Source organism: Zea mays, chromosome 1, assembly GCF_902167145.1.
Source record: "Zea mays cultivar B73 chromosome 1, Zm-B73-REFERENCE-NAM-5.0, whole genome shotgun sequence".
NCBI classification, from domain to species: Eukaryota; Viridiplantae; Streptophyta; class Magnoliopsida; order Poales; family Poaceae; genus Zea; species Zea mays.
Window position 1 is genome coordinate 224,994,463 of NC_050096.1, and position 27,598 is coordinate 225,022,060.

General features: G+C 44.0%; 2 protein-coding genes across 2 annotated transcripts; both read left to right on the forward strand.

Moving 5' to 3' along the window:
• Nucleotides 1–293: 293 nt before the first annotated feature.
• On the forward strand, nucleotides 294–7,441 carry LOC100284107 (uncharacterized). Its single transcript, NM_001157004.2, has 9 exons — nucleotides 294–714; nucleotides 3,135–3,184; nucleotides 3,472–3,607; nucleotides 4,588–4,689; nucleotides 4,773–5,000; nucleotides 5,763–5,844; nucleotides 6,371–6,453; nucleotides 6,594–6,685; nucleotides 6,770–7,441. Exons 1-9 carry the CDS (start codon nucleotides 499–501, stop codon nucleotides 7,050–7,052), a joined length of 1,272 nt encoding a protein of 423 aa, NP_001150476.2. The 5' UTR covers nucleotides 294–498; the 3' UTR covers nucleotides 7,053–7,441.
• Nucleotides 7,442–23,662: 16,221 nt separating this feature from the next.
• Nucleotides 23,663–25,356, forward strand: LOC100193031 (DNAJ heat shock family protein). Its single transcript, NM_001138199.1, has 3 exons — nucleotides 23,663–24,121; nucleotides 24,218–24,585; nucleotides 24,665–25,356. The coding sequence occupies exons 1-3, from the start codon at nucleotides 23,954–23,956 to the stop codon at nucleotides 25,152–25,154; spliced, it is 1,026 nt and encodes a 341-aa protein (NP_001131671.1). The 5' UTR covers nucleotides 23,663–23,953; the 3' UTR covers nucleotides 25,155–25,356.
• The last annotated feature ends 2,242 nt before the right edge of the window (nucleotides 25,357–27,598 follow it).

Here is a 27,598-nt window from a genome sequence, read left to right on the forward strand (position 1 = left end):
CCCATGCCGTTGTAGGTGCACACGGCAGAATGCGGTTCGGAGCTCCAACCCAAAGCAAAAGATCCGGTGCGAGCGCGAAGCGGGCATTCCATTTCCAGCGACGCTGAGCGCGACCCGCGAGTGGTGCCCGGCCACCAGGCCGCACGGCACCACCGACAACCTGTCCTCCGGCCGGACACGCTGCTGCGCGGGGCCCGCCGCGGCGCCGCCCCAGCTGCACGCAACGCAACTCCAGCCGCGCATAAACTCGGTCGCCCCCGCACGCGTCGCCACCCCTCCCTCCATTCCATCGTCTTCGCTTCCACTCCCCACGTTCCCCGCCTGCTTCCTCCAGGCCCCGGCCAGATCCGCGCGCCCGCGGGGAAGAGGGCCTCCTCTCCTCCCTCCTCCCTTGGCTCGCGCTCTGGTCGAGGAGGCGGAGGCCGGTGCCGGCGGGCGGGCGGGGAGGTAGGTAGCAGCTTGCGGTTGCGGGAGGGAAGCTGCGCGCGCTAGGCTGCCATGGCGGTGGAGAAGACGCTGCCCGGCGCGAGTGCGGGGAGGACCGTGCTGGTCACGGGCGGGGCGGGCTACATCGGTAGCCACGCCGTGCTGCAGCTCCTCCTCGCGGGCTTCCGCGCCGTCGTCATCGACAACCTCAACAACTCCTCCGAGCTGGCCGTCCGCCGCGTCGCCGCGCTCGCGGGGGACCACTCCCGCAACCTCTCTTTCCACAAGGTGACGAGGCCACTCCTCGCCTCCTCCTCCTCCTCCTTCACCGTGGATCTCTCCCCCGTTCCCTCCCGCGCAATGTGACGCCCCCCTAGATCTCCGCGGTGTCGTCGCGGGCCTAAATTGGCTGCGCCACAGGGGATGCTGCCCCCCGTATTCTTCATTTTCGGGACTATATAATTTCATTGCCAGATTAGCTGTAACAATGCTGAGGTCCTAATTTGGCAGGCGTCTCTTGTGCTGCCTTTTGTGTCGTGTGGGCATGCCACAATCTGATTCCCTTTGCCTTTTGGTGTTTCGAGTTAGCTATACTCACTGCTGTGATTATTTGGGGAATCATTCGCAACCGCGTCACATTTCGCGTAACTAACAAAATTTGGTTCACATGGATTACATGCGATTGGAATTTTTTTACGCTGCATTGTAGTATTGTTTCCCAAACTATGTTTTCGTTGTTTTGTTAGGAGATTTCACAATTTTGAGTCCGCATACTAAGCTTTTTTTTAAACGATGGTGCACATTTATTGATATATGGTAACGTTGTTTCCAACTTCTTTACTACAAGTAGGAAGCAATGCTTCCAATTTACCTTGTCGTAAAGATTCCCAAGTGTTGATGATGGTTAATGGGAATTTAATGGAAACGAAAAACTTGGTTGATTATTGATAGAAAGGATTTTCATAAGGTGGTGTTGTCAAACTTGCTTGATTTGCTTGATTTTGTCGACCTTAATGGTGAGGTTTCTATTCAAAGGCATTTTTTCTGTAATCCATGAATCCATCACTAATGTGAGCGCCTGTGGTCTGTTCCTTGTAAGCCATAGGATGCCCAGATCTATCTTGTTAGCATTCTATTCAAGTAGTTTTAGCTCCATCTGTCATAGTTTGCAGTTAAGTGCAGAGGGTGGTTCAAGACTAATTATTCAGCTCTGCACATGTCCAGTTGGCAGCATTGCGTGTTAGTAGCTTTGAATTATTTGGCCAGCTCATTCAGTTCATCCTTGCCTGCATTGTTAGGTTTGTACAATTGGCATTAGTTCGGGGTGGGTTGTGGTTGATCAGCCCACTATGGGACTGAGAGTTGTTGGCTAATTTAGACAAGAGGACAGCTAGTCTTTACTGCTGGTTTCTCTTTTCTTAAATGCTGAAAATATGCTGTTTCCTTAAAAGTTACTCTTTACAGTTGTCTCCTATAATATTATTGATTCAATAAGATTGTTATTTTTAAAATCCAGTAATACTTTTTTTGAGGAACATCTGTGTAACACAGTTTTACAAATTCTTTTTCAAGAAAAAATGACTTATGTATGCATTAAGTGATAGTATGTGGTTATGTTTCTTGGCTATTTGTGTACTGCGGGTTATGGACAAGGGTTTGCCTACCTTTTATTAGAATTAGAAATCTAGAGAAGTAAAATTTGGAAGGAGGCTGTGTGCCGTGTTGGTCACACAACAATTCAGACCTAACCAACTACAAAGATGGACACAAGTGTGATTTTAGTTATTTAAATATGTGACAACTTATTTGGAGGATTTCTTCATGTTAAACACACATTAAATTGTTTCATGCTTGCTGAGGATCTGGTATAATAGAAGAAACTGTGCTTTAACAACCAAACTATTGTAAACTTTGTGAATACTGGTGCAACATCAGTGATTCTAACTTGTAAACAAGGAACGAGTAGTGTAAATTCAAATTTGTCACTAGTAGAGATTTGTTCCTTATTACATTGAGGTACTTTTGCTTTATGATCTAGAAGTTCCTTTTTGATGTACAGAAACAGTTTCCATAACTAGAACTTCATTGTGCTATTCTCTGTATTCACACAGTTACTATTGGATGTGATGTGTGCATTAGTTGCCCTGTAAAACTGCATCTGTTCACCAGTTTATGCTTGGAGCTTTCTATTTTGTTTTGATATTCCCAGTCTTTAATATGTTTCTACTACAGCAGTTTGCAAAGTGAGTATTTTATGGTGCATTGTGATTTAGTAAAATTATTTTTTGTCAGCCCTGCAATTTTTTCATTTGAAATAGGACCCGGCTTGTTTAGAGGATGAGCATCATACTTTTATTTGCATGCCGAGCAACCTACTTCAATGTTTTGTTTGGTAGGTGTCTATGCCTGTCCATAGTAAAGTACGCTTGCTTACTTGAGAAACTCACATGAGCACCCCTGATGTTAACTATTAACCTAATAACAGTGGTCAAGAATACGTTGCTTCTTAACACATTTGCCACTTTGTTTCAGCTCTAATGCAGTGTATTTACTGCTCAAGTATTTACCTGCTTTGATTGATTTTTCATGCAGGCAGAAAATACCCTCCTCTGATGTTGTTCACTTGTTACAAGATGGCATTTGGTGTTCTACCATTTTACTACATCATTAATCAAACTCTAACATTAGTACCTTATTTGATTCTGCAGATTGATCTCCGTGACAAGGGAGCACTGGAAATGGTTTTTGCTTCTACAAGGTAGAATCACCAGCTGTTCCGCTGTACTAGCCCTGTTCAACTTTCACGACATTATGAATTCCTTTTCGTTGTTGCAAATCTGTGGGCTGGCCAGATGCAGTGGTGAGAGCTGTCTCATTGATTCACCAGGTCGTGGGTTTAAAGCAGCCTCTCCGCATTTACGGGGGAAGGCTTGCCTTTTATCCCTTCCTCAAACCCCACTCATGTGGGAGCCTCTTGCACTGGGTCTGCCCTTTTGCAATTTTGCATATAGCATCTTCTTTATTGTTAGGCAATTTCCCCTTCAGATTTGAAGCTGTCATTCACTTCGCTGGATTGAAAGCTGTGGGTGAAAGCGTACAGAAGCCATTACTTTATTATGACAACAACGTCATTGGCACGATAAATCTTCTAGAAGTTATGTCTGTTCACGGTTGCAAGAAGGTATCTATCTTTTTCCCACTATACTTCACTGGACTCAGCACTTCAAGTTGCTACTGCATCTTTTCTGAATTTGTCTGCAGTTGTATGCTAGGTTGTTACATTGATTTAACTATAGGATTGCTTATAGGTTATTTTTTGACTAATGTTTTAGTTCTTGTGCATCCGGTACATCGGAGAATTACTACTTGAGCTTGTATAAGTGATCTTCACATGCTATAGTTGCGCTATCATTGTTTTAATGGTTAGTGATCTTCAGATGCCGTCCTTCCTCACCTCACCTTCCTCTTGGCCTAGCATCTGCATCCATCCTGACAGCCACCTTCATGTCCCCTGTGTTGTTTGGGGTTGGGATTCAGGGATTTTGGTGGCTACTGGTTGTAGAGGTATGGTTGGGGAGGTTGTGTATCCGGCGGTGGTGGTGGATGGTGTGTGTGTGTGTGTGTTGGGGGGGGGGGGGGGGTGCAAGGCCACTGGCAACCATGGTGGTGATGGATGACAGTTTAGGGTTTGGGGATTTTTGTGGCCTGCAGTTGTATAGGGATGGTTGGGGTTGTGCACTAACAACCATGGTGGTGGCAGATGGTGGGCGGTATGGCAAGGGTACTCACCGCTGAGGTGGTGATAGATGTCAGTTCGGCAGGGATGGAGGTGGAAATGTCATGTTGGGAGTGGTTAGCGCTAACCATGGTGAAGGGTGGTGGCTCTGGTGTTGCTGGTGCCACAGGAGTGGGGAGGAGAAGTTGAGTATACGGGAGACCGGGGTTTGAAGCTAGTTGGATGGTAAAGATCTCCAGGACTCTGGACAATGAGTATCTGCTTTCTGTTTTGATACTACCGATTAATTGTATTGACTGTATAATTTTTTTCATTTTTGCTTTAAGATATGTTTGATTAGTAATGCTTTTGATTGGTAAATCGATTTGTCATACGAGACTCTGGCACTGACATGTTGTATCTCCTTTTGTTTTAAAATGTTTTAGTTGGTGTTCTCATCATCAGCTGCAGTTTATGGATCACCCAAAAACTCACCCTGCACAGAAAATTTTCCTCTTACTCCAAACAATCCATATGGCAAAACAAAGGTCTGCTGCCTCTTTTTCAATGTGAAAACCTGCTGAAGATTGTTAGCTCTCTAAGTTGACTGAAAAGTTTCAAATGGTTGCAGCTCGTTGTTGAAGATATTTGCCGGGATATCTACCGTTCAGATCCTGAATGGAAGATCATTTTACTTAGGTACTTCAATCCAGTTGGTGCTCATCCTAGTGGATATCTTGGCGAGGACCCACGAGGAATTCCCAACAATCTTATGCCCTATGTTCAGCAAGTTGCGGTTGGTAGGAGGCCAGCTCTAACAGTTTTAGGAAATGACTATGCAACAAGAGATGGGACTGGGGTAATTCTGTTGCATATGATGTGCTTAATTGTGTTTTTTTGGTATACCATTCAAATTGATTAATCTGATGCATTTGAAGCTGGGTATTCCAAATAAAACTGTTGTCAATTTTCTGTCAAAATTTAATAATCTGTGGTAGGTATAGTACTAACAAGAGTTATGAGAACTGTCATCTCTTCCTTAAAAAACTTGACTAGGTCTGTTTATATGACTTGCTGCCTAGTGTATTGACCCGGCTTGTTGAAGTTGATCTTTAACTACACAGGACTTCCTATAATTTACTTTTATTTCATATATTGGCTATGTTGCATAGTTTTCACCTTTTTCTTTCTCTTCTTTGGCACCCTGCTGTTTATATCTCTATAGTTTTTCCTCTGCACTTTGTATGGTTGCTATCCGATTCTATATTTAATTATTTATAATATACCACATTAGGGGTGTACTGAATTTCCCTTATAAAAAGAAGATTGATTCATTGCTTTGTCATTTCCTTCTCTATGTAAGCCACAAGCTTAACTTGAATTCTGGAACGATTTATAACCTACAAAATCTTCTCATTTTAATTCATCTGACTGAAAGTTTGGAAGATACTCGCACAATAGAACATATGATACCCATGTGCTTCTTACTTGAGTCAATTATTTTTTACATTGCTTAGGGTTAATGATTTTGAATCAAATATTTAGCGATATCATTGTGACATCTGTGATTCACATGCGTCATGGAATCATCCCATCTTTAATCAGGCTATTGTTTTTACAGGTCCGAGATTACATCCATGTGGTTGACCTTGCTGACGGACATATTGCTGCATTGCAGAAGCTTTTTGAGAACTCTAGCATAGGTTAACACTTGACATCAACCGATCCTTGAATTTCTTTCCATCATTTCACGTGTACTTTTTTTAAAAACTAGACCAACCTAGGATGAACTAGGTGGCATTAATTAAGAAGATAATAGGCTCCCAAATTCACTTTGACGAGGATTTGAATCTGGGTGGTTTGGACATACATCATCACCCTCAATCGAGTTAGCTCAGCTTCCTATTTCTTGTATGCTTATTTCATTGTGGTAACACTTCTGTGTGTTGTATTCCCTTTAGATCCACAAATTTTTATTTTGTTTCCCTAGGTTTGTTTAACACAAAAGGTAGGCTTGTACAAGGCACAATACTGTTTGGATAAATATACTTTTTGCAGCTTGCGTAACAGATATGCTTATTTTATGCAATTTGCATATGTTCACTACAATGAAACTTTTTGGATACATGGGTATCTGTCCATATTTTCTATTTCCCTCATGTGCGAGGTGTTTGATTCATTTGTGTTTGTACTTTGGAATCTTATTTTAAAATTTGATACTATTTGCAGGGTGTGAAGCGTACAACCTTGGAACCGGAAGAGGTACATCTGTGCTGGAGATTGTTAAAGCATTTGAGAAGGCTTCTGGGAAGGTATACAAGATAAAAGAAAATTTAGGCCTTGCATGATTATTAGCATTTTGCAATGCAGCTTACCTAGGTTTACTGCCTTGATAAGCTTTCGTTTATGCTCCTAAGTTGTGATTTACAAGGACAATTTTGCTACCTTGTAGAAAATACCTCTGATTTTTGGTGAAAGACGCCCAGGTGATGCAGAGATTCTGTTTTCAGAGACTACTAAAGCAGAGAGGGAGCTTAACTGGAAGTAAGTCATATATCGAGGTATAATATGTTATCATGACAAAATGGCTTTATTGTATATTATATGATCAACTTCGTCTTCCTCTAGAGCAAAATACGGTATTGAAGAGATGTGCCGCGACCAATGGAACTGGGCCAGCAAGAACCCTTATGGCTATGGATCACCTGACTCTATCAAGCAGAATGGTCACCAAACAAACGGATCCGCTGACTCCTCCAAGCAGAATGGCCACCGCACAAACGGTTCAACTGACTCACCCAAGCGGAACGGCCACCATGCGTATGGGTCTGCTGACTCACCCAAGCGCAACGGGCACTGCGTTTTTGGATCATCAGACCTCAAGCCGAATGGTAATGGCCACCTGCGCTGAGCAGAACTGTTTGGCCTGTGAGCTCCCTGTACATTCGGTTGCGATGTGAGCTCCCTGCACGTTCGGTCGAGGTCTATCGTGAACCCACTATCCGAGATTGATGTGGATCATTGGGTTGACAGGTCATACAGTATAGAGCCGGTGGCAGAGGAATTCCTGTTTGCTGTGGGTAAAGCTTATCTTCTGCTTTCGTGTTTTTTCTTGCTTCTTTCGATTATGGTGTAGGAATGTGGTCATAATGTATTAGCTGATTATCCTTTCCCTGCTAATTGGACTTTATTACGCTTCATTAAGTTTGGCTGATTACTGTTTAACGGGGAAAAGTTGCACCTGTGTACGATTATTTATTTGTACCTGTAATATTTATGGAGAACTAGCCTCGCCGCAAATAGCCCTGATGAATTCAGCTGCAGTTTATTCCCAGATTGGACTGTTGTTTAATGTGAATGTAAATATGATGCCTCTGCAAACATTGAGCAGATAAAACTCGCCTTCTTGGGAACAATTGTCAAATGATCACCTCCTCTCTGCTTTTACCCGAACGTAGTGCGAACTCATGCATCGCTTTTTACGCCTTGTCTTGGACGAATGCGTTGATCTTGCTCTGAATATTTTGTTGACAGAAGGATCACGTTGGAAACCATCGGGCCTTGCATGCTAACATGGCATTCTGTAACGGTGCGACGTGAAACAATTTTTTGTGCAAATTTTCATGTTAGGCTAGTAAAAAATCTAGGTCCTTAGTCTGATTTTGGTGACCGTTAATAATACAAGATTATTATGAATAACCTGTAGTTTGGTTGATTTTGGTCATTAATAATAATATAAGACTATTATGATTAACTTCAGTTTGGTTTCAGCGATTTTACAGAAATAGGACCATAATGCTAATGATTGAACTTACATATTCATGTTTTTATTGATGAATATTATGTTGGATTTATGGGCCAAGCCCAATTGTGAAATTCAATTAAATCCTACAAAAGTATGAAAAACCCATGTATGTGTATGACTAGGGAATGGTAAAATAAATAGTCCTATATTGCTAGTCCAAGTGGAGTGGAACTAGTTTAAATAAGGAGGCTATACTCACTAAACCATGGATGAGGGGAGAGAGTGGAGAACCACACTCGCGCGCTCGTTTACTTGGGCTGTGCTGGGCACACGACATGCACATGAATGGTCTGCCAAAATCCGGCCCCTTGCCTTGCGAGGGCACAATTTCCTTTTGTTGTTTTATTTTTTGGTTGCTTGGCTGTTAAGTCTAGAGCCCTATTCGATCGCGATAAGGATCTGAACCGGTATCGAAGCGTGGGTCACGACCCTATATAAGGCACCTTACAGCCAGCGCCAAATTCATCTCAACACAAGTTAGGTTTTCACCTCTACTCACAGCTGCGTTGTCATCGTAGTTCTCTTCATCTCGACCGCCGACGTGCATCTGCGATCGAGAGAGGGCGAATAAGGTTTTTGGTAAGCGTCCTCACATGATTGCTCGCGATCTTGCCGCCGACCCTTCTACATCGACATCGTCAACCCTGCTACTTCGACATCGCTGATCCTGATGTTTCCACTAGCGTAATCTACCATTATGTCTGATCAGTACGCATCATCTGATTTGACCTCATAATTCAGTTTATCTGTTATGGTAGAGATGTGCTGCATTTATATAATTATGATGTTAGGTAACTTGTTAGGTTACTTATTGTGCAACAGACATCTAGGTCATAATTTATATTTAGAATTTAATCTAGAAAATATCTAATTTCTCAACAATCCAAAAACCTTATTGTGGACAATTTCCTGGTTTATCTATGGCTGGTTTTGCCGACGCACTTAAGCCATAAAAATTCAATGGTATGCAATTTAAGAGATGGCAAGTCAAAGTCATGCTCTGGCTTACTGCTATGAATGTGTTTCATGCAAGTAAAGGCAAAACTAAGGGCGGACTGACTCCTAAAGAGGAGAAAAAGTCGATGAGGCCAATGCTGTCTTTATGGGAGCAGTTCTTAACGTACTTGTTGACTGTCTGGTTGATGCGAATATACAACACACAGACGGGAAGGAGTTGTGGGATGCACTTACTACTAAGTATGGTGCATCTGATGCTGGCAGTGACCTGTATGTCATGGAGAGCTTTCATGATTATCAGATGGATGATAATCGCTCTATTTTTGAGCAAGCTCATGAAATACAGTGTATTGCCAAGGAGCTCGACCACCTTAAGATTGTCCTACCTGACCGATTTGTGGCTGGGTGCATTATTGCAAAGTTGCCTTCTACATGGAGGAACTTCGCCACATCTCTGAAATATAAGAGACATGAGATAGCCTCTAGATGTTGAGGATAAATCTCGGGATAAGGCCACGAGTTCTAAAGGAGGCAAGGGCCACTCTAGTGCCAACATGGTTCAGAAGAACCACAATAAGGGCAAATGAAAGATAAAATCAAGCAAGCCCAACAAAACTACCAACTTCAAGAAGAAGAAGAACAAGGTTGAAATGACATGTTTCACATGTGGTGAGACGAGTCATTTTGCCCAGGACTGTCCTGATCGAGCGGATCACTGTGGCAAAAAGGGCAATATCAACACAGTGGTCGCTAGCAATGAGGGAGACAAAGGGTATTGTAATCTACCTTTCATCTTCTCAGCATTTCAATCACCTAGTTGGTGGCTCAATACTGGTGCTAATGTTCATGTGTGTTCTGGCATTAATTTGTTCTCTTCTTATCAGGGTGTCTAGGATTCCTCCGTCCTAATGAGGAATGGGTCACATGCTTCTATTCATGGCATTGGCACGTTGGATCTGAAGTTTACTTCAGAAAATATCGTGCAACTAAAGAACGTGCAACATGTCCCTTCTATGCACAAGAATCTCGTTAGCGAAACCCTTCTATGTAGAGATGGGTTTAAGGTAGTTCTGGAGTCCAATAAAATAGTTGTATCTAAGTCTGAACAATTTATTGGTAGAGGCTATGACTGCAGAGGCTTGTTTCACTTTTCTTTGTTAGATTTCAATAATAAGTTTGTGAACCATATTTGCGCTAATGTGGATGACCTTGCGAGTATTTGACATTCTCGTTTGTGTCATATTAGTTTTGGTTCTATGTCTCGGCTTTCTACCATGAATTTAATACCGAATATCACCATAGTTAAATGTTCAAGTGCCATAGTTGTGTGCAGTCGAAGCGACCTCGAAAGCCTCATAAGGCTGCTGTGGAGAGACACTTGGCACCTTTAGAGCTCATAAATTCTGATCTCTATGAGATGAATGGTGTGTTGACAAAAGGTGGCAAGATATACTTCATGACATTGATTGATGATGCGTCTAGATTTTGCTATTTATACTTGCTAAAAACTAGAGATGAGGTTTTAGACTACTTCAAAATCTATAAGGCTAAAGTTGAAAATCAACTAGAGAGAAAGATCAGATGTCTTAGGTCATATCGTGGTGATGAATACTTCCCAAAGTCTTTGATGATTTCTGTGCAGAACATGACATTATTCATGAGAGGACACCTCCCTACCCAAATCAAACGAGATTGCTGAGAGGAAAAATCATACATCGTCTGACTTGGTGAATGTCATGTTAGACACATGCAGTTTATCTAAGGCATGGTGGGGGGAGGTAGTCCTGACTTCATGTCATGTTCTAAATAGAATTCCTATGGGAAAAGAAGAGAAAACCCCTTATGAGAAGTGGATTGGAAGAAAACCATCACTTTCTTACTTGCGCACATGGGGTGCATGGCAAAAATCAATGTACCAATTAATAAAAAGCGCAAGCTTGGACCAACGATAGTGGATTGTGTCTTTCTAGGTTATGCTTCCTGTAGCATAACTTATAGATTTTTAGTAGTTAAATCTGAAGTTCCTGATGTGTATGCAGATACTATTATGGAATCTTGTGATGCTACTTTCTTTGAACACATATTTCCAATGAAAGAAATTAATATCAATTCTAGATATTCTTTTGAGATAACTCCATAACATAATACACCTGTTGAGATCTTTGAACAATCACATGAGAGTGTCCTAGAGGAGGATGACAATGATGCTCCTAAAAGGAGCAAGAGACAAAGGGTTGAAAAATCCTTTGGTGATGATTTCATTGTGTACCTTGTGGACAACACTCCTACTATCATTATGGAAGCATTTGCATCTCCAGATGCAGATGATTGGAAAGGAGCAATTTAGAATGAGATGGACTCAATTCTTTCAAATGGTATGTGGGAGGTCACTGATCAACCCTATGGTTGTAAACCCGTTGGTTGTAAGTGGGTGTTTAAAAAGAAGCTCAAGCCTGATGGTACAATAGAGAAGTACAAGGCTAGGCTTGTGGCTAAAGGCTATACTCAGAAAGAAGGAGAATACTTCTTTGATACTTACTCACCTGTTGCTAGAATGACTACTATTTGAATACTACTATCCTTGGCTGCCTCATATGGTCTTCTTGTCTATCAGATGGATGTGAAGACAACTTTCCTTAATGGAGAGCTGGATGAGAAAATCTATATGGAATAACCTGATGGATTTGTAGTAAAGGGTCAAGAAATCAAGGTGTGCAAATTATTGAAATCTTTGTATGGTCTGAAGCAAGCACCAAAGCAGTGGCATTAGAAGTTTGATACGACTCTAAAGTCTGTAGGCTTTGCCATTAATGAGGCAGACATGTGTGTATATTATCGCTATATATATAGTGGGGGTGGAGTTATATTGTGCCTATATGTTGATGATATATTGATATTTGGCACAAACATTGATGTGATCAATGAAGTCAAGTCTTTTCTATCGAAGAGTTTTGATATGAAATATCTGAGAGAAGCTGATGTGATTCCAAACATCAAGTTGATTAAGGCAGATGGTGGGCTTACTCTCTTACAATCTCACTATGTTGAAAAGGTTTTGAAGTGATTTGGCTTCTCTGACTGCAAACCTTCTCCAACACCTTATGATCCCAGTGTGACATTGATGGGACATGCTTAACAAGACGCTACAGTTCCCTGCCTACTATTTTGTTGAGCACCTGAATTCTCCCACATCCTAGTGTTTGGGCCCACTTGACCACGTGTTAGTCGGTTCCAACATTTGGTGCCCATTGTTCGTGCTTCGACATATCAATCCTGCGATGGCTCCCAAGAAAGCGACTTTCAAGGCCACCACCTCTCTGGATGACACGGCGAAGGCAACCCTCACCGAGAAGAAAGGCAAGGCAGCCCCTGTCGGCGAAGTTCCCCAAGAGGCACCCGAAAACGATGGAGCAGTCAACAACAAGCGACCTCACACAGAGAACCCACCCATCCTCGAAGGTATTGTTCGCAAGTCCAGCTCTGAAGGCCTCCCTCGAAACCCTCTGCCAGGTTTTACCCCCCGGAAGGCTCACGATATCATCGAGGATGGCGTGGTCCTAGGCATCTCAGCCGAAGACCAGCTAAAATTATGAGCACTTCGCATAAAAAACAATCACCTGTAGAAACAGAAGGAAATACTCGTGGCCAAGCGCTAATGCATCAACATGCGAGCCAAAGTCAGGCAGATGATCCTAGAAGAAGAGGAGAAAGCTAGAGAGCTGGAATAGCAAATCGCAGAAATGCAGGGCAAGGACTCCACTAGCAGTGGGACCCTGCGCTTTACATAAACCCTCGTCACCCCCACATGCCAGTAATTGCACCAGCTGCCTTGATGAACGAAGTCCTCTTGCACCACAGCTACAGGCTTCCCCTTGCACGCAAAACTTCAGTACAGGCACCTACCCAAAGTACAATGGCAGTGCAGACCCAACCTAGTTGTCATCGCATCATCTGGGGGACGACACCACCATGGCCAAGTCATTCATCATATCCCTCGAGAGCCTAGCTCTCACATGGTACTCAAGACTGCCACCATTGTCAATTGATTCGTGTAAGATACTCCACGAAAAATTCTTGCTGAATTTTCAAGGTTACAGACTCGAGACAGACGCCCTGGCAGAACTCTCGCTCTGTAGGCAGCAAGAGAAAGAAACCCTTCGAGAATATTACAAAAAAGATTCTCTTATTGAAATCACAGTTGCTTTCGGCCGATGACCATATAGCCATCCACTATGCAATCAGCGGCCTTCGAGTAGGCATTTTATACAGCCAATGCATAAGGGATCCACCAAATAACTTGCAGGAGTTGTACCAGCTCTTTGAAAAGTATGCCCGGTCAGAAGAGCTCCACTAGAGGAAAGTTGAGTCTTAGTGAAAACATAAGGAGACCCCGCAATCTAGTAGAACATGGATCAAGACTTAGCACGCCAAGACCGTGTTGAGCCCTAGGTACACAATATTGCAAATCAGTAGCAACTAGGAGATAACCCCCTCATCGTCAAGATTACCCCCACAACAAGGTCGCGGTGGCAACGCGGCCAGGGTCAGAGACAGGGGTCAGGGACCACAACAACAGAGAAGATTCTATTGTCTTTTCCACGACGAAGACTCAACATACCCAACCAGAGACTGCCTAGAGACTAAAGCAACAAAAGACCGAATGGCTAGGGTCGTGCCAGCTGACAACCAAAGAGTCGTCGCTCACACCTATCAACCCCAACAATACAACCAACATCAATTTCAAAACGAACACCACTATTACCCCCAACATCAAAACCCCAACCTCTTTCCACATCAATGGCGCCTTCAACACCAAGAAATTATAGTGCTGCCACCTCCACCACCTCAGCATCCAAACTAACCCCTACCACCCCCACCACTACCTAAGTAAGAAGACTTCACCGATCAACCCTTCAGGGGAGTAATCCATATGATCTTTGGAGGGTCCAGCTCCGAGTTCGAAACCAAACGACAAAAGAAAGACCACTATCGAAGGGTAAACCATGTAGCCCTCACCGGGCCCGTCGTCTAAACAAAGTGGTCCCACGTGCCACTCACCTTCAATGCAAAAGATGTCGACCTCCACAGTGCGTCCTGTAAAGCCCAAAATTTGTATAAGTGGAAAATAATAAAATAAATGAATAGATATATGCATATGAAAGTGTTTTGGGGATTATGGAACCTTGGCAAATTATTTGGTGATTTATTCTTTTTTGTTTGTTGCTGCATACTAAATTGGAGGAATTAAGTTATTCCTGTAACAAATAAACAAATAATGGAAGATACATCTCATGTTGATATTTTTGGGTGAAGCATGTAATCTAAAAGAGGGACCATGGTTTGGATTTGAATTTAAAATGTGAATTCGAGAAGCAAAATGAAATAGAAAATTCAAAAGAATAAAGAAAAGGAGAAATGGGATGCGGGTGGGCCAAACCCTTGATTTCGGCCCTTTTTCCTGTTGCACGATTGTGGCCCACCCCGTCCCAGTCGGATTTCGCGCACCGCGGCACTGGCCTGCGGGACCCCGCGGTCAGTCACTGTCTGTGCGCGTTTGGTCAATGGTTGTCTGGCATGCCAGGCCCGCGCGCTAGTCACCGAGCGCCCACTGCACTACTGACCCCACATGTCAGCTGTGTCAGTCTCGCGCCCGTTCAATGCCACGCGGGACCCACGCGTCATCCCCCACTTCCGCCCAAATCGAAACCGCGCCGCCATAACCACACCTTCCGCAATCCGAGCTGACCCAAAGGCCTAGCCAAGATCTACTCGTCGCTATCCGGCTACGCCTCACCTTCTATATATTAAGGCCAGCCCCCTCCTTTCCTCTCCCTTTCCCCATCAACGCCGTGCGAGTAGAGTGAAGGGATTCAGGGCGCCGCTGTCGGGGTGTTCTCACCAGCACTACTCGGAGCTCGTGACCTCAGGTTGGGCTGGGAGTCGTCCGGATAGGGGGAAATTCTCGTCGGAGAGCCACGCGAGAGCAGGAATCGCGATGCACCGTGGACGACCTCGCCGCTACCGCTTCATCATTGAGGTTAGGCTTATCCTATTCGCCAAAGTTATCCGTATTGTTTTTGTCTATCTTTTGCTGCGAACTGCGGGGCTGGAGTCCGTTCGGAGTACACAGGAGTGAGCGCCGCCGTGGACTTCATCACGCCACCGCGGCTGTGCTGGGGAAGGAAGACGACGTTGGGGCCGTTGGATCTGTTTAGGATGGTCAGGATTAGACTGTGGAGCAAAGTCGTGTAGACCGTAGATATCGGTGTGCGCGGCGGTGATTAGGTCAGGCGTACCGGTTGGGGGCAGTTTGATCCGCGCCATTAGATGGAGATCGGACGCGTACACATAGGCCTCGGTCATTTTGAATCATGACCATTGATGTGTGAACCAAGGGCTAGCAGTGCGTACCAGTTCGGGCGGGGTCCGATTTAATCTGGGTTGTCCACGTTGGATCGGTCGGCTGATATACATTCATACCTCATCGGTTGACCGCTTTTACATATGAGCCCCTCTGTTTTCGGTAAATCAACCCGCCATCCACCTAGAGACATAGAATAATACGTATAGGTCCCAAAATTTACACCAGACCCCATAGAAAACTCTGAAATAATGTCCTTAGATCAGGAATCATTGTGTATTAATAAAACTTGTTTGAAAATTGATTTTATTGCCAAAATAATTCTAAAACCTTAGAAAATGCATAACTAATTCATCTTAATTCCTTTTTGACCCATTCCAGTTGAATTAAATTAATAATAATATTGTTTATCATCTAGTAGCCCTGTTTTGTCATAAAACATAGATTAGAATTTATGCACTTAGTTATTTCTATATCAACCACTTAAAACTTCGGAAAATCATAACTTTTAACCGTAACTCCGAATTTAGTAGTTCTCAAACCTATGATCTCATTACGATGCATAGAACACTATCATGCATTCTGTTCTAATGTTTGGTGTGATGTTAATTTCTCATGTAACATTTTTGTTTGTATTGTTGCGAGTAGACGAGCAAGCAACCGAGGACCCGGGTACTCAGCAGGTGGAAAATTCTGAGTAGGAGCTCGTTGAAGGCAAGTTATACCCTTGACCACTTTTATTTACCCAATAATGTTCTCTATAATCACTTTGGCATGTTTAGGCTTAATTTTGATGGGACCCAATAGGTCACCCTAGTCTGCTTTATCTTGTGCCTTGATCACCACTGAACTTTTGGGTAGTCCTGCTATTGCTATATGTGGTTTTGGGTGTTAAGATAAATTTGACACAGGATCATTCTTTATTATTACTGTTGATTATTTATTGTTCATGATAGGATTACTGTGTTAATTAGAACATGGAAAACCACCCGAGAAAACAATGCTACCACAAGGGTGGAATGGGACACCCTTGGCCAAGTAATTAGGAAAACTAGGGAGAGATTACCTTACCTGAAAGGGGCAAGCGGGAAGGCGTCGCTGTAGAGTATAGGGAGGTTAAAGGGTCGGACTGCCTAGCTTTCTGGACAGGGGATTCCTATGCTTCCTTCCTGAATTCGTAGCGGGTTTTCTCGAACTAGAGGAACTTTGGAAAGGCCTCTTTGTGCTACCCTGCCCTGTCTCCTCGGTAGATATGACTTCTAGACCCCTTGGCAAATGGGTAGCATGGCTTGTGGGTAAAGATGTGCAACCTATGCAGAGTGTAAAACTGGTATATCAGTTGTGCTCACTATCATGAGCAGCTCAGACACTCACATGATTAATTTATGAAAGTAAATTTAATTTCTTATTTGCATCGCATTGTGGTTTATTATTAATTTTTGATCTACTATTACTTTGGGTTGGTATACACTTACATGTAGTAACTACTAATAAAATTTTACCAACTTATTAAAAGCAATGCTCAGCTTTAACTATTACTTGCTGATTAGCCTTACACTACACTTGAACTCCCACCTTTGGTGAGTTCATGCACATTATTCCCCACAACTTGTTGAGCTATGACCTTTTGTGAGCTCACTCTTGCAATATATAAAGTCCCCCCATAGGTGAAGTGCAGGTAGTTCAAGAGGAGGTCTACAACGAGGAGGACAAGCTTATCTAGGTGGCGTCTCCCAGTCAGCTTGATGGTGCCAAGAAATAAGTATTAGTTCGCTTTATTATTATCATTTATTTTTATAAGACACTTCCACTATGTAATAATATTTGTGAAATTTATCTCTATACACTTGGTCATTATATGTGTTGTTCTTCTTTGGCGTACATATGAGATGCACCCGGCTTTATCCCTTAAATTCGGGTGTGACAGAAGTGATATCAGAGGAAATGTTGATTGTAGGACGAAACCTAGATAGAACTGGACAAGACCCTTACCTACTTACCTTTACTCTGATTCTTTCTATACTTTTCTTGATCCTGTCTCACCTTTGGCTGTTCTACTCTGACTATTCTTATATTTTCTACTCTAGAAAGACAAGAAGGATTTCACACCTTGGAATCCTACATCTAAGACTCCCTAAAGAGATAGGAGACCTAAGACAAAAAATTATATATTTTGTCTATCTAAAGTGTTTGGATGTTTGTTCTGATGATAAATGCTTGATTTGCTTCTTTGATTGATTGAAATAGTATAGCAGGGCATTCTAGCATGTACCACCATAAGGTAATGTATTAGTATTAGTAGGTGACATACTAATCTACTAAGCTAATAAAACCCCCAAAAGATCATGTCTCGTAATTACTCGTCTTATCTGCAATTCTATCTTACCATGTGTTTCTAACCTAGATGGTCAATACTAGGAAGGGAGGCGGTATCAATCTACCTGCCAACAACCGTCGTAGGAGGATTATTAACCAACCACAACCAGAGATGAATCCTCCACCGAACCCTCCACTGGATGGGACAGATCCAGTTCCCACCGCTCAGATGCAGTTGCTGCAGCAAATGGCAAACACCATGACAGATATGCAAGCTCAGATGCGACAAGAACATCAGGAGATGCGCCAGGAGCGACAGGAGATGCAACAGGAGATGAGACAAGAACAACATCAACAACCACCACTGGCACCACCACCACCAGCAGCTCCACCACGGGACAAGCACCGGGAATTCATGAGTCACAAGCCACCTACATTCTCCAGCTCTCCAAATCCTCGTCAGGCAGATTACTGGCTGAAGACAGTGGATAAAATGCTCAACATTGCTCAATGTACTGATCGAGAGAAGGTGCTCTATGCGTCGGGTCGTCTCACTAGCCCCACTGCCGACTGGTGGGACTCCTACTGTGCTGCCCATGCTGCTGCTAATACTATCACTTGGGCAGAATTGTCTACACAATTCAGGAACTATCATATTCCTGCAGGCTTGATGAAAATTAAAAAGAAGGAATTCTTGTCACTTAAGCAAGGCAACATGACAGTTAGTGTGATAAATTCATTCAACTATCAAGGTATGCTCCATAGGTGGTTGCAGACGACGAAAGGAAGCAGGAGCAGTCCATGGAGGGACTCATTGGGCCGCTCTAGAACCAGCTGGTATCTCACACCTTCCCATCTTTCCAGAGGCTTCTGGACAAGGCTATAGCTGTTGAACACAAATGTGTTAAGCTGGGCGAGATGAAGAGGAAGGCTATTACCCAGGGTCAGGGGAGTAGTAGCATCCGCCCTCGCTATGCTCCACCCTAGGGTACACCAGCTCGTCCTAGAGGAGGGTAACAGTCCTACTAGCGACCTGCTCAGCAGACACCACATGCGACACCGCAGACTCCACATACTCGTTAGGCTGCCCCCACTGGCACCCCGACGAGACCTACAAGCCAGGGCACTGCTACATGCACCACATGCTTCAAGTGTGGTGAGGTTGGTCACTATGCTAATGTTTGTCCAAAGAGGAACCCCAACACACCGGCTTGTGGTAATTCTCAGGGCAAGTAGACATAGACTCTAGGCAGCAACCGTGGTTATAGCATCGCCAGGGTTAATCAGATCAATGTTGAAGCTACTAAGGATGGTCCTAACATCGTCATTGGTACGTTCTTCATTAATTCCGTGCCAGCTACTATACTTTTTGATTCTGGAGCTTCACATTCATTCATATCTGCTCATTATGTTCATGCAAATAGTTTACCTTAACTTGCTCTGCGTAGACCTATGATAGTCATTACACCTAAAGGGGCTTATGAGGCAACATATATGAGTCATAGAATAGAAATAACAATTCTGGGAAGAAAGTTTTGGGCTATGCCTATAGTGCTAGAACAGAGTACAATAGACTTAATCCTTGGCATGAACTGGTTGAAACAGTGGAATGTAGTAATACATTGTGCTAGAGGAACAATAGAACTTTCTAGTCCCGACGGGGATAGATTTGAAGTCACAGCTGCACCACCCACATCTAACACGCCTGCTGTATACATGATCAATGGTAAATTTGTGGGAGATCACATCAAAATTGTTAGAGAGTTCCTAGATGTCTTTCTAGAGGAGTTACCCGGAATGCCACCGATAGGGAAGTTGAGTTTGTTATTGATCTCTTACTTGGAACCACTCCTATTTCTAAAAGGCCATAGAGGATGTCAGTGGAAGAATTAAAAGAACTTAAGAAACAACTAACAGAGTTACAGGAGGCGGGGTACATTCATCCGAGTTCCTCACCTTGGGGAGCACTGGTTCTGTGTGTCGATTACAGATCACTTAATGATGTCACAATTAAAAATAAGTATCCCTTACCTCGTATTGAAGATTTGTTTGATCAGATGAGAGGTGCCAGGGTATTCTCTAAAATTTATCTCAGATCAGAATATCATCAAATGAAGATTAGGCCATCTGGTATTCCCAAGACGACTTTCTCTACCCGATATGGTCTATATGAGTTCACGATCATGTCACTTGGCTTAGCTAATGCACCAGCCTACTTCATGAATCTGATGAACAAGGTGTTCATGGAGTATCTTGATAGGTTCGTCGTGGTATTCATCGACGACATTCTGATTTATTCCAAGAATGATAGTGATCATGAGGAACATCTGCGATTGGTATTACAAAAGCTGAGGGATAATCAACTCTATGCCAAGTTTAGCAAGTGTGAGTTCTGGCTTGATGAAGTACCATTCCTTGGGCATATCATCTCCAATGGTGGAATCTCAATGGATTCGGTTAAAGTAAGGGAGATAGTAGGTTGGAAGATACCAAGTTCAGCCACGGAGGTCCGGAGTTTCCTGGGACTCGTAGGTTATTACTAGCGTTTTATTGAAGGATTCTCCAAGATAGCGAAGCCTATGACCTCACTATTGGAGAAGGGGAAAGAGTTTAAGTGGACTCATGAATGCCAAGAGAGTTTCAATCAACTGAGGTTTAAATTGATGTCACCCCCAGTGTCTCTGCCAACTCCTCAACAAAACCCTTTGAGGCCCTCGAAACCCCAAATGTCTTCATCGTACCTTTCACCTCAACAACTTTTCTCTTCTTCGTTGTCGTAACCACAACTTTCCCCTTCGAGCAGCCTTCATCTACTCGGGTCACTGCCTTTTTCTTTCCTCATTCATCCCTGGCTTCAACAGAGCCCTCCTTCGGATATGGGGCATAGCGAAGGCCATTCAACTCAAACAGACAATTCACCCTGACGGGTGGTTTGCTTCACACGGGATAGTTCACCAGTAGCGAGAAAGTAGAAAGCGTGCAACATGTTGCTTAGACGGAGAAGCCAAAGTTTCTGTAAGCAAGCAGGTAAAAGTCTTTCCGTCGTGGCCGTGAATGGCTTTTATATACTCAAAAAAGCGTCTTGAGAAACCAACAGTCCCACAGTAAAACGTCATCTTTCAACGGTCACATTTCAAACCCCCACAGGGACCACTTCAATCTGACGAGGGCAACATTTTTGGCCATCTCCTAGAAAAGACTTCGGGACCAGCTCACCAAGTTGAACCGACCCCTCGGGGGGCTAGTGTTGGAGCGAAGGCCGTCCGCCCCCTTGATCAGTTTCTTTAACATAAATTGGACAAGTTCTATCACAAACACAGGAGGCGAAGGGTGCTTTGACCGCTACCAAAGTCGAGGCCTCTGTCCAAGAACCGTCGAAGGCTTTGAAGCGAAGGGACCTACCACTTAAAGCGGGGGATCCTCATAACTTCGCTCGGTGACGCCGCCAGCTAGGACGTTTCCGAGCACAGCCTTGGCGAGGATCGAAGACCCGCCCAGAGCGAAGAGGCCACGCATTGGCGAGGACCGCACTGTCCGATGGCAGAGCCCACGCTATGTCCTGCTGACCATTCAAGCCCACTTTTAAGCCCCTCTCTGGGGTAGGGTTTTCTGTGTATTTAATCGAGTTGTATTTAACATCAGCGTAATGACCTGTACTGAACCCGTGGGGGGGGGAATATTCTGGGGTTGTAGCAGGTAACCGGGGGCATAATTGTCCTCAGAAGGGCATGTCACCCGCCCGGTTACCTATAAATACACCCACATTGTACATTGGTGGGGCATGCTTAACAAGACACTATAGTTCTCTGCCTACTGTTTTGTTGAGCACCTGAATTCTCCCACATCCTAGTGCTTGGGCCCACTTGACCACGTGTCAGTCGGTTCCAACATAAAGCAAGTAGACCATCTTGACAAGGTCAACTATGGAAGTCGAGCTCGCTGCACTTGACACAACAACCGTTGAGGCAGAATAGTTGCGCGAACTCTTGATGGACTTGTTGGTGGTTGAGAAACCAATACCAGCTATCCTTATGAACTATGACAATCAGACTGTGATTGGTAAAGTGACAAGTTCTAAGGATAATGGAAGTCATCAAGAATGTTAAAAGACGATTGAAGTCTGTTAGAAAGTTGAGAAATTCCAGAGTTATATGTGTGACTTATATTTCAATAGATAAAAATCTCGCAGATCCTTTTATAAAGGGACTACCACGTAATGTGATAGAAATCACATCGAGGGAGATGTGTATGAGACCCATATAAGTTGCCGTGGTGGAAACCCAGTCTATGTGATCGGAGATCCCGTGAATTAGGTCTTGGGAAAAACAAGCCATTAGTGAACTAAGGAGAGTAACTTTTGACCTTCTCTAAGTAAAGATGCAATACCCTCAAATGCTGTAAGGAAGGTTAGCTTTGTGCCTTAACGTGTTTCTATTGGCTTTTACTAGTAAAGATGTTGTCCTGCAGAACATTTTTTGAAAGAACACACCTACATGAGTTACACTGTTTAACGTCGCAGTCTATGAGATCTGGGTGATCTCTAGTAAACTCATGAAGAGACCTTGAAGTACAACGTATATGCTTCACCCGAGAAGGGGACTACTAGTAGCCAGGTATTGGTTATGGTTTTGAGTAAAACACATTAACACAAAACTTGCAATTCAAGGTATAGTCCATTGTCTAAGTTGTTGGTTGGTGTAGCTTAGAGTTCTAGGCGGAAGTTCAACTTAACAGTATCTACTGAAACAATAGTATATTAAATAATAGTGAATAGTGGCAAAACTACAGATGGACATTTGAGATATGGTGGGGGTTGATGGATTTATGGGCTGGGACCAATTGTGAAATTCAATTAAATCCTAGAAAAATCTCAAAAGCCCATGTATGGGTATGACTAAGGAATGGTGGAACAAATAGTCCCATACTGCTAGTCCAAGTGGAGTGGAACTAGTTTAAATATGGAGGCTACACTCACTCACCAAGTCATAGATGATGGGAGAGAGTGTGGAGAACCACACGTGCGAGCGCTCTCTCATCTCGCTTGGCTTGGCCTGGGCGGGGTGGGGTGAAGGGCACGGGCGCATGATATTACGTGTGAATGGTCCGCCAAAATCTAGCCCATCACCTTACGGGTGGTGCAACTTCCTTTTGACGTTTTATTTTATGGTTGCTTGGCTGTTAAGTCTAGAGCCCTCTTCGACCGCGATAAGGATCTAAGTTGTTATCAGAGCTCGAGTCTACCGTTTTGTAGATAACGTGCAGATTGGATCACAGGTGCTTATCGGTTTGCGGTCACGACCCTATATAAGTCGCCTTACAACGAGCGTCAAATCCATCCCAACACAAGTTAGAATTTTGACTCCGCTCATAGCTGCGCCGTCATCGTAGTTCTCTTCATCCCGACCGCTGATGTGCATCTGTGATTGGGAGTGCAGGTCCCCAGAACCCGTCGCTTTTGAGATCCTGCACCGGTGAGGGCGAATAAGGTTTTTGGGAAGCATCCTCACGTAACTGCTCACGATCTTGTCATCGACCCTGCTGCTTCCACTAGCATCGTTTATCAGTATGTCTAATCGGTACATATCATCTGATTTGACCTCATACTTCAGTTTATATATTATTGTAGAGATCTGTTGCATTTATATAATTATGTTTTAGGTTATTTGTTATGAAACAGACACCTAAACTATTTATTGTTGATCATGATTTATATTCGAAGTTTAATATGAAAATGCCTAATTTCTCAACATTAATGGTCGATTTTTAAATGAGGACGATCGATAAGGTTTAGAATTAGCTAGTTTTAAGTACCAATAGAGTTAACATGAATCACAAAGAAGTAAACAACATCCTGATTGCCTAAGACTTACTTCGATTAATAAGATCACAGAATTTAGCCGGGCTGATGGTTAGAAATCCGGTTTTTCATTTCAGTTTAATTTCTTGTTTGCTTTATTAAAGCCAGAAAGCTAAGGAAAACGTGCACATATTTGTACGTGTTCTCCGCTAGTACCGTTCCTCTTCCTCGTGCAGGGCCAAATAAAGAGCAGGTAAATGGAAAACAGGCAGATAGGAACGTAGAAGAGAACACGATCCTTTTTTACAGCCTAGAAGAGAAGAATTGCATCACTACGACGCTATTCCATCCCTCTTGCATCAATCGACCCCCCTTCAATTCGATCCATCGATCTGATGTTCTGCAGTTTCAAGCTAAGGAGCCTCCTCTTCCTTTGGCGAGCTCTAACGCTGGCGTTGGTCTCCTTTATCTCCCAATTCCTCTGGTGAACCATCGCTGCGACGGCTTGGATTTGGTTCTGGGTTCGCAGTCTGCCTCTTGTGATGCATCACCATCGCCGGTGGAGGGCCGACGACGATGGGATCAAGGGATTACTATGAGATCCTCAACGTCGACCGGAGCGCCATCGATGACGACCTCCGCAGGGCCTACCGGCGGCTGGCCATGCGGTGGCACCCCGATAAGAACCCCGCCGGCAAGGCAGAGGCCGAGACCCGGTTCAAGGAGATCACCGAGGCGTACAACGTACGTGCCCCTGCCGCTGCCGCCCTTCGAACAAAAATTCACCGATGCGAGTTTGCTTTTTTTTTTAACATGCATGGCTGGATTTGATGATCTTAGGTGCTCAGCGACGCAGACAAGAGGGCGGTGTACGACCAGTACGGGGAGGAGGGCCTCCGGGGAGATGTGCCGCAGCCCGGCGGCGGCGGAGGCACCGACGACATCTTCGCGGAGTTCTTCGGGAGCACGCCGTTCACGTACTGCAGCACGGCCAGCAGCGGGAGGCAGCCCCCACCGCCCCCGAAGTGGGACAGCGGGTTTGGCAGGGCGTTCCGGCGCGCCCAGGGTGGTGGTGGTGGTGCCGCGTCGTCGAGAATGGCGCCGCCGCCGCCGCCCGTGGAGAGCAGGCTGGCGTGCACCCTGGAAGAGCTCTGCATGGGCGGCACCAAGAAGATGAGGATCTCCCGGAACTTGGTCGATGCCAGCGGGTAACCAAACTGAAAATGCGTAGCACCAATAGGAGGTAGGCAAATATGTACGTGTGTCATCTTGAGCCATTGAGCGCAGGAAGACGAAGACAGAGTCCGAGATTTTGTGGATCGAGGTGAAGCCCGGTTGGAAGAAGGGCACCAAAATCACGTTCGCCGGTAAGGGCAACCAGCAGTGGAACCAGCTCCCCGCCGATCTGGTCTTCGTGGTCGACGAGAAGCCCCACCCCGTGTACCGGCGTGACGGCAACGACCTGTTGGCCGAGGTCCGTGTGACGCTCGCCCAGGCGCTGGGCGGCACGGTCGTCGTCCTCACCGCGCTCGACGGCCGCGAGCTCGCCGTCGACGTGGGCGGCGGCGGCGAGGACGAGGACGATGAGGACGACGCGCCCGTGGTGTGCCCCGGCTACGAGCTGGTGCTGCCTGGCGAAGGCATGCCCATCGCGCGCGAGCCCGGGCGCCGAGGCAACTTAAGGATCCGGTTCGACGTCGCGTTCCCGGAGCGGCTCACGCGCCGGCAGCGGGCAGAGATCAAGCGCGCGCTCGAGGACAGTACCGGTGTCTGCTAGCAAGTAGCAATACAGGTGTGATGTGTCCGCTGTCCGCTTGGCGATGACAGTGTGGCGTTGTGCTCCTGCTGCTGCGTGCGCCTCGAACCCTTGAATATGGGAAACAGATTCGTGGCCTCGTGGGTGTTGACGTCCATTTTATAAACACTACACTGGAATGAACTATTTGGTGGTGCTCTCTACAAGGTGCGGATGGTTTGTGACCTTGCTGCAGGAGCTGGTCCTCTCTGCGTGTTTTTGGACAGTCCACGTTTAGACTCGAACGGTTCGCGATGACATAGAGTTTTCTTTTTCTTAGAAAACTGAATCTCACCTCGTGGAAGGGATCCATTGGGCAGGAGAGATTCAAGGGTTGCCTTATGCATGATCAGGCTAATCAAAATATCTCTAGACAACGCCAAGCAAGATATTTATTGATTCTAGGCTAATCAAGTAAAGATCCACACATACGATGACTCAATGTATAGAGATGAATGTCATAATCTTTATTACATAACAAAAATGTCTTATAAAATAACTGATAACAAATAAATTAGACTAAGATATTTATTTCCTCGGCGCCAACAACTGACTAGGTGAATTCTTTAATTTTTTTGGAAGCAAGGGAAAAATAATGCCTAAATTCTAAACAAAAGTAGAAGTTCAAAACCTAATAAATTGAATTATCTCTTCCATTCTATGGCCCCGAGAATGCCAATATTAGCACGAATCGTACGGAAATGTAACTCGGTATTCAAACAACTATTCAGAGTTCCTAGAGCTCCTTGTACAGCTTGTTGGAAAACCCGTTATCGGACCTGATTCATCGCCCTTTGTTTTTCAAAATAAAGGGTTTCGTTTTTAGACTTTTCTAATTGTTCCAAACTAATAGAAGTAGCATTAATCAAATTTTCTTTTTCTCATTCTATTTCAGAGTATCCATTCATTCGATACTCATCTGCTTCCAGTTCGACTTTCTGTAATCGAATATGAGCTTTTTCGAGTTGTTCAAGGGTCCCTTTACGCAATTCTTCCGAATTTCGAATAGTACTTAAAATCCTCTGTTTTCGATTATCTAATAAATCTTTTAATGAAAGTAGATTATCTTGCTATTAAGTTTACAATTTTTATGATCTCTTCCCAAACCAAACATGAATCTTTCGATTCATTTGGCTCTCCCGCTCTTTTTTTTCTTTTTTGTTATGTATTATGGCTATTTCCATATTTTTTTTATGTAATGAGCCTATCCTCTATCCTCTCTTTTCTGTTTGTATTTCTATATATCCAAACTTATATAAGACTAGATGAATATTAAGAGGACTCTTCCAACTAGATAAAAATCTATCATGGTCAGCAAAGTTGTTTCTTTATTTGTGTTTGCTCTGTTAGTTAATAATTTCAATTTCAGTAAGAAAAACAAACTAAATAAATGGAAAATAAAAAGTGATAGAATTCCTTTTATTTTTTCTTCAAATCCAAAAAATTTCTCTTTTTTTATACATAGGTCGTCAATTTGGCATTGGAAAAAGGGCTGCGTGCCCTTCTAGTAAATAGTTCAAACTATTTTATCGATATGAGTGTTCTATATCAGATAAATTCTACACTAGCTATTTCTCGTTTAAAGCATTTCGAGACTACTACTAATGTAGTTGTATACACCTAGTATCTCATCAAACTCATCGTAGTAGTCCTCCTCCGGCGATACCTGCTCTTCACCTAGGGGGTTATAGCAAGAGTGAGCTCATAAATGTTCATCGCTCAGCAAATGTGGGGAATAATGTGCATGAGCTCACTTAAGGTGGGGGCTCATGTGTAGTGTAAGGCTTATCAGCAAATAATGGTTAAGACTGAGCATTGCTTTTAATAAGTTAGTCAAAAATTTATTAGCAGTTACTAAGTATAAGTGTATACCAACCCAATTAAAAAATATATCACAATTAATAATAAATCCCACAGTGCAATGCAAATGACAGATTAAGTTTAATTCCATAAGTTACTAATGTGAGGGTCCGAGCCGCTCATGACCTTGAGCATGACTGATATACCAATTTTACACTCTGCAGAGGTTACATATCTTTACCCACAAGTCGTGATACCCATCTACCACAGGGTCATGAATCTCATACATCTCTATCGGGGAGACGAGGCAGTGTAGCACTACGAGGCCTTTCCAAAGTTCCACTAGAGGAGAGAACCCGCTATGGATTCTGGGCCAAAGGCGATATATGAATCCCTCGTCCGAAAAGCTAAAAAGACAGTCCGACCCAAGGACCTCCCTACACCTGCACTCCTCCACCCTGCTTGCCCTTTCGGGAAAGGATTAACTCACACTAGCTTTCCTAATTAATTAGCCAAAGGCGTCCTATTCCACCCTTGTGGTAGCACAGTTTTCTCGGTTGGTTGCTCCGTGTTACAATTAACCAAAATAATCTTATCATGAACAATAAATAATCCATTGCCAGTAA

Coding starts and splice junctions, on each gene's coding strand:
- LOC100193031 (NM_001138199.1), top strand. CDS start 23,954: ATGGGATCAAGGGATTACTATGAGATCCTCAACGTCGACCGGAGCGCC. Junction 24,122..24,217: donor AGATCACCGAGGCGTACAAC/GTACGTGCCCCT, acceptor TGATGATCTTAG/GTGCTCAGCGACGCAGACAA. Junction 24,586..24,664: donor AACTTGGTCGATGCCAGCGG/GTAACCAAACTG, acceptor CATTGAGCGCAG/GAAGACGAAGACAGAGTCCG.
- LOC100284107 (NM_001157004.2), top strand. CDS start 499: ATGGCGGTGGAGAAGACGCTGCCCGGCGCGAGTGCGGGGAGGACCGTG. Junction 715..3,134: donor GCAACCTCTCTTTCCACAAG/GTGACGAGGCCA, acceptor TTGATTCTGCAG/ATTGATCTCCGTGACAAGGG. Junction 6,686..6,769: donor GAGAGGGAGCTTAACTGGAA/GTAAGTCATATA, acceptor GTCTTCCTCTAG/AGCAAAATACGGTATTGAAG.